This window comes from Echinops telfairi, unplaced genomic scaffold (genome assembly GCF_000313985.2).
Source record: "Echinops telfairi isolate 266 unplaced genomic scaffold, ASM31398v2 ScPeMD7_2565;HRSCAF=3150, whole genome shotgun sequence".
Lineage (NCBI taxonomy): Eukaryota > Metazoa > Chordata > Mammalia > Afrosoricida > Tenrecidae > Echinops > Echinops telfairi.
This window is the reverse complement of record NW_022106463.1, coordinates 4,936,687-4,952,449: the sequence shown is the minus strand read 5'-3', so window position 1 is coordinate 4,952,449 and position 15,763 is coordinate 4,936,687. Positions and strand designations below refer to the sequence as shown.

The 15,763-nt window shown below is 47.8% G+C and overlaps 1 protein-coding gene across 1 annotated transcript in view; it reads right to left on the bottom strand.

Moving 5' to 3' along the window:
* The window catches only part of ATP8A2 (ATPase phospholipid transporting 8A2), a 616,683-nt gene that overhangs the window by 231,615 nt on the left and 369,305 nt on the right, over positions 1-15,763 (bottom strand). Inside the window, exon 25 of the mRNA XM_045293987.1 lies at positions 11,600-11,710. Within this exon, the coding sequence (XP_045149922.1) occupies positions 11,600-11,710 (111 nt within the window). The remainder of the gene's footprint in view (positions 1-11,599; positions 11,711-15,763) is intronic.

The following is a 15,763-nucleotide window of genomic DNA, read 5'->3' as shown; positions in this document are numbered from 1 at the left end:
GGGCCGTTCATCGTACCCTAGGTTAGTAGCCCAGTTCCTGGGGAGAAGTCTGGCTGTCCTCAGATTCGTTTGTTTTTCTGGACGTGGACAGTGTATCTATTATTCTTCACGAATATTGCACTGTAAAGGCAGCTCCACTCTACCCCAAGCAGACTCAAATTACAATGGCACTGCAGTGATGATCAGGAGTGAACGTGGACCGGCCACGTCATCATGACCTGTGCAAGCCGCGATGTTCTTGACATGGATCTGGCACCAAGTCATCACAGCCCCAAACAAAACAACAAACAACTAAATGCACACCCACTGAGTCCATTCCCATTCACGTGGACCTCATAGGGCGGGCGGGGGAGGGGGGGGCTGTTCCTGGGGGTTTCTGAAACTGTCAGTCTCGAAGGGAGCAGGCCACCTCATCTTTCTCCCACACAATTTCGGGTGGGTTCGAACCAACAACGTGAGAGTCGATTGCTGGGTGCTTAACCCGCTAAGCCGCTGGCACTCCCAGGCAAGCTTCACTTTCACTGTCACGGAGCCGATGCCGACTCAAAGTGCAGTGAGTATTTTGTATTATGATGAGATTCCTTGTGTGGAGGATAAAAGACATGTTTTCCAAGGTAGAGTTACTTCCTCCATGCAGTATATTCAAAGGGGAGAATTTCAGGTCATTGTTTACAACATCTCTCATCTGTCTATTTTGGAACTGTGAGGTGCACGAAGGGCTGCTACGCCAAAGAGGTCGGCAGGTTCAAACCCACCAGCTGGTCCTCGGGGAGAAGGATGAGGCTATTCGCGTCTACAAAGACGTAGAGCCTCAGAAGTCCTATACAGGTTCACTGTGCACTGGCATGGATTAGATGGCTGTGGAGTTAGAGGTCAGGTGCTGACTTGAAAGGATTGGGGGGGGGCGGTGGGTGGCAAGCGCCCAGCTGCCACCAGTCAATCGGAGGGCAAAAGATGAGGCTGCCTGCTCCCCTGAAGATTTACGGCCCCAGAAATCCCAGGGAGCGGCTCTGCTCTGTGCTCTGGGGTTGCTGCGAGTTAGAATTGGCTTGAAGGCAGTGGGTTTAGTTCTTTCTTCAGTTCTTAACATTTTGAATCTACCCATTCTAACATTTAAAGTGACAAATACCCCCAAGTAGGTGTGCTCTTTCGTAATTCACACCGCAGCCTGGCTTGACAGAGGGAACTATGTACTTGTCTGGACTATGTCTGACCAGTGTGGCGGCCCTTCTGCAGGTGAGCATATCCCACTTAAGATTCCCAAGCTAGAAATCCATCAGACCCACATGGAAGGACGAGGCTACCAATAAGCAGGCTCAACTGTGATGACTGTCGAAGCAGCGAGACACACGAAACGGAGCAAATCCCAAACCTCCCCAAATTGGGCCAGAAAAAAAAAAAATCAAGTTGCAAACCAGTTAGGGGCCTGTGTGTACATTTTACATAAACACACACACACACTCTCTCTCTCTCTCTCTCTCCCAACATTCAATGACTGAGTTGGTTCCTGCCACCCCACCCCACCCCCTTTTCAATAAACACAGTTCATTTTACTTTTTTTTAGTTTGAAAACACACGCACACAGGAAATAAAATGCTGGCAGGCCTTGCCCCCTCTTCTGGAACAGGAAGTAGCACACGTTTTTACTGCTGGTTTCTTGTAGGCAGGAGCCCAGCTGGTGTAGTAGTTAAGTGTTGGACGGCTAACTGCAAGGTCAGCAGTTTGAACCCATCAGCTGCTCGTGGGAGAAAGACGAGGCTGTCCGCTGCCGTAAAGAGTTACAATCTCAGAGACCCACAAGGGCGGTCCTACCATGTCCTATAGGGTTGCTATGAGTTGGCCTCAACTTGAGGGCAGTGAGTTTTAGTTTTGTTTTGAGTTGTAGACATTTGAAATGCTGGCCGCTTGGAATCAGCTGTCAATGAAACGGCATCATTTCCCAAGTGCCGGCCTGGTCCTGGATTCTCTGTGACTTATTCAGTGACCACATTCTCAGCCCTCCATGCTAAACATGTATCTTACTTTCTGGGCTTTATCCCATTCCCGTTTAATTATCCAAAGAAAATAGACTCTCTTATCTCTTGTCAAAACCCAACATTTTAATCTATGCTGCAAATATGTCTGTGAATAAAGAATTCGGGGGTGAAGTTATGAAAATTTCTTAAGATATAACCAAAAATGTTGAGGGAATGAGTTATTTGGCCTGGGGTATCAGTCTCCTGGGACACCAGGGACAGATGGGATAACACAGCCCACGAAGAGCAGGTTCTACATCCGACTCTGGTGAGTACGGACTAGGGTTTAAAAGCTCATGAGCAGTCATGTAAGACCAACTACTGGTCTCTTCCTGTCTGCAGGAAAGCAGAGTGAAGAAAATGAAAGATATATTCAAACAGTTGGTCCTACGGACCACGTAAATGCACAACTCTGAGAACTGAAACTGTAGATGGTGCCCTGAGCCTCTTCAGCAACCAGCTGCTGTGAAAGGGATCAAAATGGAAGGTACTGGATAAAGCGTAACAGATTCCCATTGTATGGCTTTGAAATACTAATTCTGTTCAACCTTTTCAAGACCAATTTGTTTGGCTTCTTTGAAATTTTGGTTGAAACAATATTTTTCAGTAACAGAAGCCATTTTGAATAAAATGGCAAAAAATCACTTTAATACAATTAGTGGGACACATCGGAGTTTGGTGGTGTTGTGGGTTACACATCAGGCTGCCAACTGCAAGGTCAGCAGTTCTAAGCCACTAGGGGTTCCCAGGGAGAAAGATGAGGCGTTCTACTTCAGTTAAGAGTTACAGTCTTGGAAACCCATAGGGGCTGTTCTGCTCTGCCCTAAAGGGTCACTACACGTCAGAATCAGTTAGGTGGCAGTTGAGTTTTTTGGTTTTTAGTAGAATACTTAAGGCTTGAGGGTCTTTTAGTCCTAGGCTTCATGGGATACAGTCTGTTTTTTCAAATTTACACAACTACACAAGCCCCCAACACACGAAAGGTGAGAAAACGGTTGATTACTAAAGCCCAGAGGTGGAAAAATGTAGATGCGAACTCTAGCCCACGAATCAGAAATGGATACAGTAACTCACATTATTTGAGTATGTGACCATCATTAGATTTTTATCGATGGTGAATAGATCGTGCTCAGGTTTCAGAACCAACATCAGGGCTGGAAGATGGACAACCAGAGTGCTGCTTAGCGGCAAGGATGGCGAGACTCTGTCTTACGGACTGTGGACGTGTGGTCAGGAGAGGCCAGTCCCCGGAGAAGGACATCGTGCTGTCAGAGTGGAGGGGCAGCAAGAATGAGGACGACCTTCCACAAGATGGACTGACCCCCGGCACACGGAAGAGCTCCAACTTTGGCGCCACCGTGAGGGTTTACAAGCACCAGGCAGTGCGCCGTTCTGCCGTCCACAGGGGCTCTATGAGTTAGAACTGACTCCATGACACCGACAAAGACTCAACCCAGTAAATGCCCCCATACTGACCGTGGGAGCGCTGAAAATGCGCTTCACTAAGGAAAACAAACCTGAAGTGCGAACTTATGAAAGAGAGAGGGTAGCTACTCTAACAAAATTGACTCAAACTTTCCCTGCAGGAAATACCACATACTGGTACATTCGGACTTCAAAAATGTATTCTTTCCTAACCCCCAAACTTTGCATTTAAGGTCAGTTTCTGCCATTGTCAAAATCACACCGTTTCCTAAAAAGCATTCTATCCTTTCTGCTTATAAATTCTATGGGAGAGGTAGTATGGGAGAGGTAGTCACATGATGGCCATGATTTTCTCCACATTCAGGTTTTCTGCTTCCCATCGGCCCAAGATACTGAAAAAAATGTTCTGAAATCATGTTTACCATTAACCTGCCTATTCCAGGATGAAAAAAACAATTAATTTCCAATCGCCAGAAAAGTCCTGTCATGTGATTCAGTTCCCCATCATTGGCCATTCACATATCTCCTCCAGTCTCTTTATTCCTAAGCTTTCCCCAAACACAGACGATATAAGATGTGTGCCCTCTTGGGCCCTCTCAACCTGCCAGGACGGCAAAGCTCTGACGATTATAGCCCACAGTATGCTTTCACCTTTTGAGACTTAGGGTTCCCTTGGCCAAAGCCATAACACTTAGCTTTTAACGAGTTTAACACTTAACAAAATCAGATGTAGAATGGTTTTCAGAACTTCAATAAGGCGTCCAAAGCATAAAGTCGATTGTACACATTTTTGGTAATCAACGTCTACTGCTCTTGTTAGGCGTTGTCAAGTCCGTTCTACCTCATAGCGATCCTACGTACAACAGAGGGACACACCGCCTGACCCTGTGCCATGCTCACAAGTGTGCTTAGGTTCCAGTCCCTTGTTGCAGCCACCGTGTCCATCAGCCCATCTGGTCGAGGGTCCACCGCTTCTTCCCCGCCCTCTGCTTTACCAAGCACATGTTGTTTCCCAGGGACTGGTCTCCAGGGCTGTGCAGTTGCTTCTGGCTGCTATGTATTAGGGCTGTGGCATTCTGCCCATCGCATAGTAGGGCTGGGACATTATAGTTATTGGTTACCAGGGATACGACGTTCTCAGCATCATCTGCTAGTACCACAGTGCATTCTGGCCATCCTCCATTTGAGATGTAACATTCTAGCCACTGTCTACTAGAACTGCTGCGGCTCTGTGGTTCTATTCTATTAGGGGGCTGTGCACTCTGGTCCTAATCTCCTAAGGCTGTGGCATGTGGTCATCATGCTTTAGGGCTATGGAGTGAGTTTTGACCATCATATCCCAGGACTGTGATGTTCGAATCACCATCTATTAGAGCTGTGACATTCTGGTCATCATGGACTAGATCTATGACAAGACAGGCTAGTCATTACCTACAGGGCTGAGATACTCTCTAGTCGTCCTGTACTAGGGGGGTGACATTCTGGTCATCATTTACAAGGGCTGTGACATTCTAGTAGGCTGTCACTGACTACCAGGACTCCAATATTCTGGACATCGTCTGCCTGGGTTGTGACATTATGATCTTCGTTGTCTGGGGCTGTGAACATCTAGTCAACATGTACACTAGGGGCATGACATCGTCTAACCTTTGTCTACAAGGGCCGTGACATCCTGGTCACCCTTGCTTCGGCTGTGGATGCTGGTCATCAGCATTATCAGGGGTTATGAATCCTTTGTCTACCAGACACACACAGAAAAGTCGCCTCGCAATCTCGTATGATAAAAGTCCAGGTTTAATTCATAGAACTGTATGCATATAAAAGATGAATCTTAATGCGTATTAAGTATTCCTAAATAAAGCTGACAGGAAAAAGGAGGGCTGCTATGGGAGTCCAGTGTAGTGTTAATGGGGTTCCGACCACAGAGGGAGAAGAGGTGACCAGAGGGAAGGGTTTGGGCATTTCCCGGAAAGTGATGAAGAACACTGAAGGGATGTAAGGCTGGGAGTGGTATTCATCCCCTCATTCACGGCTAACACTTCAGCAGAATGAGATAAACATTGGGTTGTTAACCACAGGTTGGTGGTTCAAACCCGCCGGCCACTCCTTGGAAGAATGATGAGGCTGTCTGCACCCATAAAGGTGTATAGTCTCAGAAATGCCATATATGATGGGATGAGTTGGGATTGACTTGATGGCAATGGGTTTGGTTCTGGGTTTATGTTCTGTTCTACTCTTACAGGGTTGTCATGAGTTATAATCAACTCAACAGCAATAGGTTCATGTCAGACACAGAGCCAGGCATGGAGCTGATCAGATACATGCGTTAGAAATCTCCCTCTGCCTGTTGTCACAAATGGTCATAGGAGACAAAACTGCAACGTTCGGAGTCGCCCAGATAAAGCAAAGCAAAGCAAAGCAAAGCAAAGCAAAGCAAAGCAAAGCAAACAAAACGTCACTGCCTTGAGGCTATGCCAATTCATACCAACCCTATAGGATGGGGTAGAGCCGCCCCTGTGAGTTTCTGAGACTATCACTCTTTGTGGGAGTGGAAAGCCCTGTTTTTCTCCCAATTATCCAGGTGAAACGTACTAAATTACAATAGGCAGTAGAGAGTGAGAACAAAGGCCAGACGTATTTTCACTTCTCATTAACAGATCCACTGTGAAACCATGGACTCCATCACCCTGTCCACCCCCCACCCCTTACAATCCTTGGGTTGAACAACTTTATTTTCTCTTATTTTTTCCTGAACAAATTTGACCTGATATACTCAAATAGGCAATCAAGATCTGCTAGCAACAGAACACCTGATGTAAAAATAAAAATGCATAAAATCAGCATGTGCTGTGTTCATGGCACTGGGGTAAAGGAGGATGTGATTAGACCAATAACTTTCTGGTGTGATACTAGTGGATTGCATCAGGGAAAGCTGGTGTTCTCTAGGGCTTGTTGGTGGTGAAACTGGAGAGGACTTGGTTAGATAGGAATGGTTAGATAGACCATAATGATAGATAAACCATACAGGAATGGTTAGATAGACCATAATGAATCGCACCATAAAATACCACGCAGTAGATCTTCTATTGGCAATGAATAGGCTCTGATACACACTGTTAAGTAAAATACAAAGAGCTGACCAGGGCGCACAGCATGCTGGATGTAAGCAAAGCCAGCCATTTGTTTGTATTTGTACCCAAATCAGACCAAACCCATTGCCTTCAATTTGATTTCAACTTTAGCGAACCCGCGTAGGGTCTCCAAGACCATGAATCTTTAAAGGTGCAGACAGGGTCATCTTACTCTTCACAGTTGGCTGGCGGGTTTGAGCCATCAAGCATGTGGTCGGCAGCCCAAGGCTTTCCACACAATACCACCAGGGCTCCTGACTGTCAGACATCATTATAAATGCATAGAAAATGGGGGAAATGGAACCTACACAATGGGAAGGGGAAGATGGGAAAGTCGGGCTGACAGTAGAGGGCCCATTCATTCTGTGTGTAGTCCACATGACCAGAAGAATAGATCTACATATAAGAAAATATGGCACAGAGGGATATGTGCTGAGTTGCTAACAGAAAGGTCAGCAGTTCAAACCCACCAGTTGCTCTGCAGGAGAAAGATGAGGTTTTCTACTCCTGTAAAGATGGACACTCTCAGAAACCCATAGGGGAAGTTCTACTTTGTACTATTGGGTCGCTATGAGCCAGAATTGACTCAACGGCAGTGAGTCTGGGTTTGGGCTTATAAGAAATGTATCCATGTATAAGGAACTATATCCCTGGATGAGAAAATCCGGTTTTAAAGACTAGTATGTCCGGTGAGTACATGAAATCACAAGTCTATAGCTCTTGCATACATTTGTTATGGACAATTCAAAGCACTTCATGAGCCTCATAATAATGGCTTAGACCACGAGGCCTGTTTGCATGCCTGAGGGTGTGTAATTTTTCTCATTTGCCAAATAGTTAACAGGTTGTAGGTTTTGAGTAACTAAGAATAAAAGTAATACCTGGTGGTTTACTTGCACCCAAAATAATAACATAGCAAACCCACAGCCATTGAGCTGCTTCTGACTCATATTAACCTTACTCTTACATAGGGTTTGTGAAGGTACAAATCTCCATGGTAAAAAACGGTCTCATCTTTTCCCCCATTGGGTGGTTGGTGAGTTTTCCCGTTGCTTAACCCACAGAGCCACCAGATGGCATTTAAGATGAGAATCCAGAGGGGCTTCCAAGAGTTCATGAACACGTGGGCCTAAAAGATTACAGATCCCCCCGCCCTCAGGGACCCTTTGAAGCCCTCTTCATGGATCTTCCATTGCAACACTCAAAGAAACGAAGGCATTTATTCCACTGAAGTTATTAACACAGAATCGCCGTGAGACGACATCAGCCCAATGACAATGACCAGCTTTTCGGCTTTTGAGTACTTCATGATCAGATTACTTTCAGAAAGAGCAAAAGCACAGTTTGCAGATGAGCAACGCTCACAGCTGAAAAGCTACCCAGAATAGCACACGCGCAGTCTTTGTCTGGTTTAAACGTGACATGGGAAGTGCATGTGGATGACACAGCTGCTTCCTGGCGACAGCAGACATGTCTGAGTGAGCCCCTGGACAGCCTGGCTTCAGTCAAGATACTGCGTGCTTGGTTTTCACATTAATATCTCCCGGGAGTACCACATCATGCTTGATTACGTAGAGGGTTATGGACAAAGAGGAAGACCTGCAGGAGATGGACTGACGCCACGGCTGGAAGCATGGGCTCCAGGTCTCCACAATGGTACGGAGGGTGCCGGGCGGGGTTTGCTCTGTTGTCTGGGGGGTCCTGTGGGCAGAACCGACTCTTTGGAGCGGGAGCCTCTTCGATGGGGCCGAACCGACATTCTACGTCGAGAATCGCGTACAGAGCAATGGGAATTCCCATTAAAAAAAAGAATGTTTTAAAAGGATGTTTATGGCAGACTAGTTTCACAACTATGTAGAGCTACAATTAGATTAGTTTGAGGGGCTCAAATGTCACTTTCAGGGCCTGCTTCCAAATCGTGGTCTGTCCTGATTTTTCCCTCGGACACACTAAGAGTGTCCTCTTCTCAGCCTCACCCCAGTGCAAGCGAAGAAGGAGGGAAAAGGGGGCCAGATAGTAAGTGTTAATGAGCCAAAAAGGGTCCCCAGGGAAGCTCTGGGAAGATATGGGGTTGGGAGCGTCACATGGAATGTCTTGATAAGGAGTCTAGACTATCTGTAATTTGCTGATTCTGAGGAAAACCAGATGATTAAGAGACCTTGTGAGGTCAACAGCCTTGATAGCTTCACATGCATGCCACATCTGGGGGAGATACAGAGGAATGGGGATTCCAGTGTCTCTTCATTTCAGGCCAGCACACTAGCTGCCTATGACCCTAAGTGACCTTGAGGAGTTCCTCCTATCATGGACACAAACCACAAGAGAGGGGAGGGGACATAGTTCTTCAAGTGCCTCATGGGAACATAGCAATGAGGGGGACGAACAACAGAAACATGGGGGAAGGGAGATGGCGGATGGTAGAAGATATGAAAATAACAATAATTTATAAATTATCAAGGGTTCACGAGGATGGGAGAGTGGAGGAGGGGGGATAAAAGAGGAGCTGATACCAAGGGCTCAAGTAGAAAGAAAATTCTCTTCAAATGATGATGGCAACATATGCACAAATGTGATTGATACCATTGATGGATGGGTTGTTATCCGAGCTGTAAGAGCCTCCAATAAAATGACTTTTAAAAGGAAGGCAGAAAAACAAACAAACTCCACAACAAGTGATCTGTTAACGTTCGTATCTGAAGCACATTTGAATACGTGATCTGTGGACACAAGTTATCTAAGCTATCCCACTTTCTTTGTGTAATGTAAGCTGGCAGGACACTTCACACACGAAGGCTTTCTTTCAAATTAGGAAGAACAGATTCAAGTTCAGGATGTTAACCAGATCTTTATTAATGGCTTGTCAAATTCTTCAAGCGTAACAACCTGTGTGGTAATCAGGGCTGCGGTGCCCCACCATGCCCATGTGTAAGAACCAGGGAGGGCAGCCTCTGTGCAGGGCATCCAGCCCAGCAGGTGTGTGGGTTTTGCATACATCCCCGGGCTTCCTGTCACGGGAGGGTTTGGGAAACAAAGGCTACATTTCAGCCCCTGTTTGCCTCTTTGGCTGGGTAGGCTGTGCAGCGAATAAACTGGCCATGGAGGAAAACCAGCCTAAAGTCATCCAGATATGGGAGGAATAAAATAACCCGGCATGCTCAACTTGAGTAATTCCACAAGGAAGAGGGGTCAGTGTGGTAAAGACAATGACTCATCACCACTACATTAGCAGTCCACCTGTTCAATGATCTGAACTGTGCGTCTTAGGCGACCCCGTCAAATCTAAGCCAGGGTTATTATTTTGGCCACGATTTGAAAAATAAGACAGAAAACAACTCCTCAGACAATGAGACTTTAAGCAGAATCAAAAGGTAGCTTTGTTTCCAGAGCCCACCAGGAAGGGACCACTTACTTCCTACTCTTCCTAGATAAAAGCTGTCCTGGACTCCGTTCATCAGTTACGCTGCTTCAAGAACCACAACGTCACAGAAAACATGCCCTTCACTAAGAAAAGAGCAGCAAGAGACTGGAAGGAGCTGCAATGCCCAGCGGTAGAAGACTGGATAACGGGTACAGACACGTGGTGGAGTAGTCGGCATCGTCAAAAAGCAACGATGAAACACAAAGCACCTCATGATAGGGACGGGCCTGAAGAACATTGTGCTGAGAGAAGCCAGTCGATCACAGAAGGACAAATACTGTGTGAGACCAGTACTTTAGGGATGAAATCCAAGACAAAGGCTTGCAGACTGAAGGAAATAGATTGTGAAAGAGCCCTGGTGGCGTAGTGGTTACGCGTTGGGCTGCTAAGTGCAAGGCCAACAGTTCAAAACTACCGTGCGTTGTGTCCCTATCAGGAGTTACACACTTGGAAACCCACAGGGGCAGTTCTGCCCTGTCCTATTGGGTCGCTATGTCAGAACCCACTCGAGGGCAGTGAGTTTGGTTTCTGTTTTGAGAGGGGAGGAAAGGCAAGTTTAGGAAACTGAAGTGAGGGATGAGAAGGCTGTGGGGCACGGACTTGGGTGAAAAGCAGGACACAGAATCCTCAGGGGGAAAAGGGAAATCGGGGAAGGGGAGGGGGACAGAATACAGGGTGGGGGGTCTGACGAGTGGTTTGAACTGCTGAAAGGAGAGGTGGTGGTCCGAAATGTCAACCGGTCACCTAATTCACAATCAAAAGTTCATGTGAATAAAGATAACAAGATAGTTGGGGAGGATGACTCCTCCTACTCTAGACCCAGTAAGGCCCTTTCCATTCTGTGTCCACGCCTTCTCTTCCCCTCCCTTGGACTGAATCAGCTCCTTCAAAGACAGGTTGACTGCAGAGCTCACTCTAATAGGGAAGCTTTCAGAGTCCGTGAGGAATGCAACACAAACTAGGGTCTGTTCACTGTGTGGGCGCTGTTGGGTTGATTGTAACTCATAATAACCCCACAGGACAGAGCAGCACTGTCCCTCCCACAGTGTTTCCAAGGCTAGAGTCTTTACAGGAAGAGATTGCCACGTGGTTTCTCCCATGTAGTGGCTGGTGGTTTTGAACTGCCAATGTTGGTCTTGGCTATTGTGGTGTTTTGATAGCCAGGATCATTGAGGCAGTTGGACTCAGAGCCACGTGTGTTCATTCTAGAAAAGTCAAAACAATCGGGTTGACAAGAGTCCCCTCAGTGCCCACAGGAGGGCATGAACATCTTCCGTGTAGATTCTTTGAGGAGGACGATGTCAGAGAAGGGTACAGCCAAGAGGGCTACCACGGAGGAGCCCTGCTATCGAGGGAGTCTTTATCCACCTACCAGGAGGCTGCAGACTTCTGGCGCTGGTGCTTCAGGATGGAGACCTGGATTGGGAAGCACACCGAGCTACAAAGGAGACTATTTTCATTCCAGGTTCAATAAAGTCACAATAGCATCCTTGAAAACAAAAACTCTACTCAACAAACTCCTTACTTGAAATTTCCTGAAATAAGTCCTTGGAAAGAGCCTATTTCGTCCAGTTGAAAACAAACAGGCAAGCAAACGAAGCTGCTCTTACCTCGATAATGTACAACACCACATTCTTGTAGAAGCAGTACAATATGCACTTGGTGACTCGGTTGTAGCTCCAGGCGCCATGGACCAGTAGAAGCTTCTCCAGGTAGGAAAACTGTGGGAAAAACAACAGCCAAAGTTTAGAAGAGTCTGACGGAGACAGTGCAAATCTGAGACCATCCTCTTCCCAGTACCGTAAACTTCAGGGACCCCATGTGAGTTGAAGATGACCGAGAAGGTAGGTGGACAAAACTAGAGTCTATAGGCAACCAAGAAAAGCAAGCAGTTTTCAGGACTGTTAAGAACAACTAGCCAAAGAGAAGACTGACAATGTAACTATTTACGGGAGTAGAAAGTCCAGTCTTTGTCCCTTGGTGCTTACTGGTGTTTTTGAACTGCCAACCATGTAGACCACAGCCCAAAGTGGAGCCACTACACCACCAGGGCTTCTATTATGAGGCTAGGGTTAAAATGGTTCTCTCCAGCAGAGAGCAGAAAGCAGAGGGCGCCTGTACCAGCAAGGCCTCTACATGGACAAGGCAGGAAGCACCGGGAGCTGTCAGCCCAGCGGTGGATCCGCTCACAAGACAGCCAGGACAGAAATGCAGAGAGAACGCTGCCTACCGCCGACTTTTCCCCAGGATGAGTCAATGTATTTCACCTCTTTTCTCCCCAGTCTATAACTCCATAGGGTACGTTCTCTAAACCTCAACTACAAACTTATTGAAATGCCAACAACAGATTTGGGGGTTAAGATCATAGCTATCAGGAGCACTAAGCATCTCCACTGGGCAAAAGAATTCTTCCAAGTGCTTCGCTTCCACTGTTAGCGGAATTATGGATGTTGCTGCTGATGTTCCCCACCATCAGCAGCCGGTGCCTGGGGGTCCTGTGCAAAATGGAGGGACATGCTGCCCCCGCCCTGCACCACCCCACTTTTGGTGGGGGATCAGCTCCATAAAGGTTTCCCTGGCTGATTTTGAGAAGCAAGCACCAGCCAATTCTTCCTAGTTGGTCTTAGTCTGGAAGCTTCTCTGAACTTGGTTCAGCATCACAGCAACACATACGCCTCCACTGACAGACAGGTGATAGTCATGCGTGCGGTGGATTGGCCTGGACTTGAACCAGGGTCTCCTGCACGGGAGGTGAGAAAGCTAGTACTGAACCACTGCGCCACTGCTCTATTAGCCACTGTCACTGAGTCCACTCTGACTCCATAGGACAATGCTGAACTGCTCTGTAGGGTTCCTAAGGCTGTAAATCTTTACAGAAACAGACAGTAGCATCTTTCTCCCACGCAGTAGCCAATGGGCTCCAACCAACAGACTTGAAGCTCGCAGCCCACGGTTTAGACCACCATGCCACCAGGGCTCCTAGTAGTTACAGGGCTGCTGCTATTGTTAGGTGCCACCGAGTGGATTCTGACTCATGGAGACATGTCAACAGAACCACACACTGCCCATTCCTATGCCATCCTCACAATTGTTCCTGTGTTTGCACCCAGCTGTGGCCACCACTGCATCCATGCGTCTTGTTGAGTCGTCCTCAGTTCGTCTGTCTCCTGACAACATGTCCAAAGGATGTGAGATGAAGAGTCACCACCCGTGCCTCTAAGGAGTGCTCTGGTTGGACTTCCTGCAAGGCAGAACTGTCCCTTCTTCTGGAAGTCCATGGTACCTTCAAGATTCTTCGCCAGCACCATCAATCAAATGCCGGGATCCTTCTCTGGTCTTCCTTATTCAGTGCCCAGCACGGTGTGGAATTGCTTGACGGCTGCTTTGGTGGTGAGCAGAGATGGTGAACCCAAACAAAAGGAAATCCTTGACAACGTCGATCCTCTCTCCCTTTATCATGATGGGCCCTATTGGTCCAGGTATGAGGATTGGGGTCTTCTTTACACTGTAATCCACACCGAAGGCTGCAGTCCTGGATCTTCATCCGCAAGTGCTTCACATCTTCAGTGCTTTCAGCAAGCAAGGCTGTGTCACCTGCATGTTGCAGGTTGCTAATCCTCCCATGCCGATGCCGTGTTCTTCTTCATAGGGCCCAGTTTCTGCTCCATCCGGTCCAGCTTAGTTAATGCAGAGGACGTGCATGACGGGGTGTGGTCGTTACATCATCTGGGGTCAAGAAGACGATTAAGAGTGAGGGGTGGCGTGTAGCCTGTCAATCAGGTCACAGGTTGAGGACTTTATTTGGAGGCTATACAAAGATAAATAGCTCACTGGAGGCCAGACCCACACTCTCTGCTTCGTCTTCCTGCACACAAGACACATGGAGCTATGCTGATGGAGCCAGAGCCCTGGAGCTGGAGGAGCCATGTGGAGACCGCTTGCCAGCACTGAGATGCTTCCATCTCCACTGGATTCACTAGACCAGTAGTTCTCAACCTTCCTAATGCCGCGACCCTTGAATCCAGTTCCTCATGTGATGTTGTGGCGACCCAACCATAAAATTATTTTCGTTGCTACTTCATAACTGTAATTTTGCTACTGTTATGAATTGGGCGACCCCTGTGAAAGAGTCATTCGACCCCCAAAGGGGTGGCCACCCACAGGTTGAGAACCATTGCACTAGACTGTCCATCCACTGGCCTGTTGATCGTCCTGCATTCAGCGTCACTGCATGTGCTGCATGAGTCTGAAGAGGAATTTATAGACTGGTTTCAGACATATGGGCTAATATCAGACTTATGGACTTGATCTGGACTTGGCCGGGATGTTTTCTTAATATATAATAACGCTTTGATATAAAGTTCTCATTACACACATATGCGTGTCTCTGGATTTGTTTCTCTAGCCAACCTGTACTAACACATGGGGTAAAGGGTGTGAAAGCCAGGGAAGACCACCGCCCTGGAATCATGTGGTGCGGCCTACTCATAAAAAGCCACAACCAGGAGACGACAAAGACCAGTCACTAGTTCCTTGGGCCAAGGCAATGATAATACTGGAGGGGTGAACAACACAGAGCAAGCACCCCCAGAAACCAACTAGAACTACCCAACCCTGCTCCCTCCGTGCTCCACCCTTCTGGGAGCCTTTCCATTGACAGAGCTTGATGGGACAGGATTCCACATCCCTTTAGCACTCAGTTCCAATAAGGAATTGCATGGAAACTCCCTTCCCTGGACATTTGCGAGGAAAAGACAGGCAAATATTTGCCTGGAACTCCTAGGAAACCTCCCCAGACCCCATGCAGCCGCACGATGCTATAACTCAAGTATTTAATAATGCTGGGCGGACAGCACAGGGGGCTTCTGACTCACCGCAGGAAGCACGGGTCCCAGGGGCGGAGGAGCAGTTGCATGGGGAAAGGAAGCAGGCAGGTGTGCTGGGCTACACGTGCTCATGGCCTCTCTCTGACACACCCACACAGTGTGCCCAGCCCCCAGCCCCCACCTTCTCTGGTCCCCACCTTCTGATGCCTGCAGCAGGTCACCTGATTGGGGGTTGTGAGGGAGAGAGGCCCAGTTTTCCCACCTGTATCAACTGAACTCCTTCTCCTCCTTCCTTCAGGACCGACCTTGAGAATGAATGGGAATGCAACAAGGGGAGACGCCGGATTCTCCGTCAGTCAGTAGGAGTTTGGAGTACCTCGGCAGGTGCATTCACAGTGCTGGGGTGGGTGGGAGGAAGTGGAGGGGATGCTGTGAGGTGCGTCCATGCAGGACTCTCCCTGCTGGAACCTGGAGGTGGTGGATGGAGGCAGAAGCGATGGAGGACCAGCCTAGAGATTGGGCATGTGGCTCTTGAACTTGATTTTAACTTGAAAGTTTTATATTCATGCGATTAAGGCAATGGGTTCTTGGAAAGCCTGGGCGCCACTGGAGGGGCACGAGGCAGCACTGGCTGAGCAGTCAAAGGCCTGGCACAGGGTAACTACACCTTGTCGTGTAGGAGTCTGGCCATGGTGGTCGTGTGGTTAAGTGAATGGCTGCTAGCTGAGAAGTCGGCAGTCTGCAGCCACCAGCCTCCCCGGCAGGATAAAGATTTGGTGTTCCGATGTTATCAAGATGATCAAACCAAACATCAAACTCACTGTCACGGAGTCGATTCTGAATATGCCTCTACTGTACTGTGTGTGTGTGTGTGTGTGTGTGTGTGTGTGTGTGTCTGGTGTGTTAGGACATCATTGTCTCCGTCTACAAATCCTTGTTATATTCTTG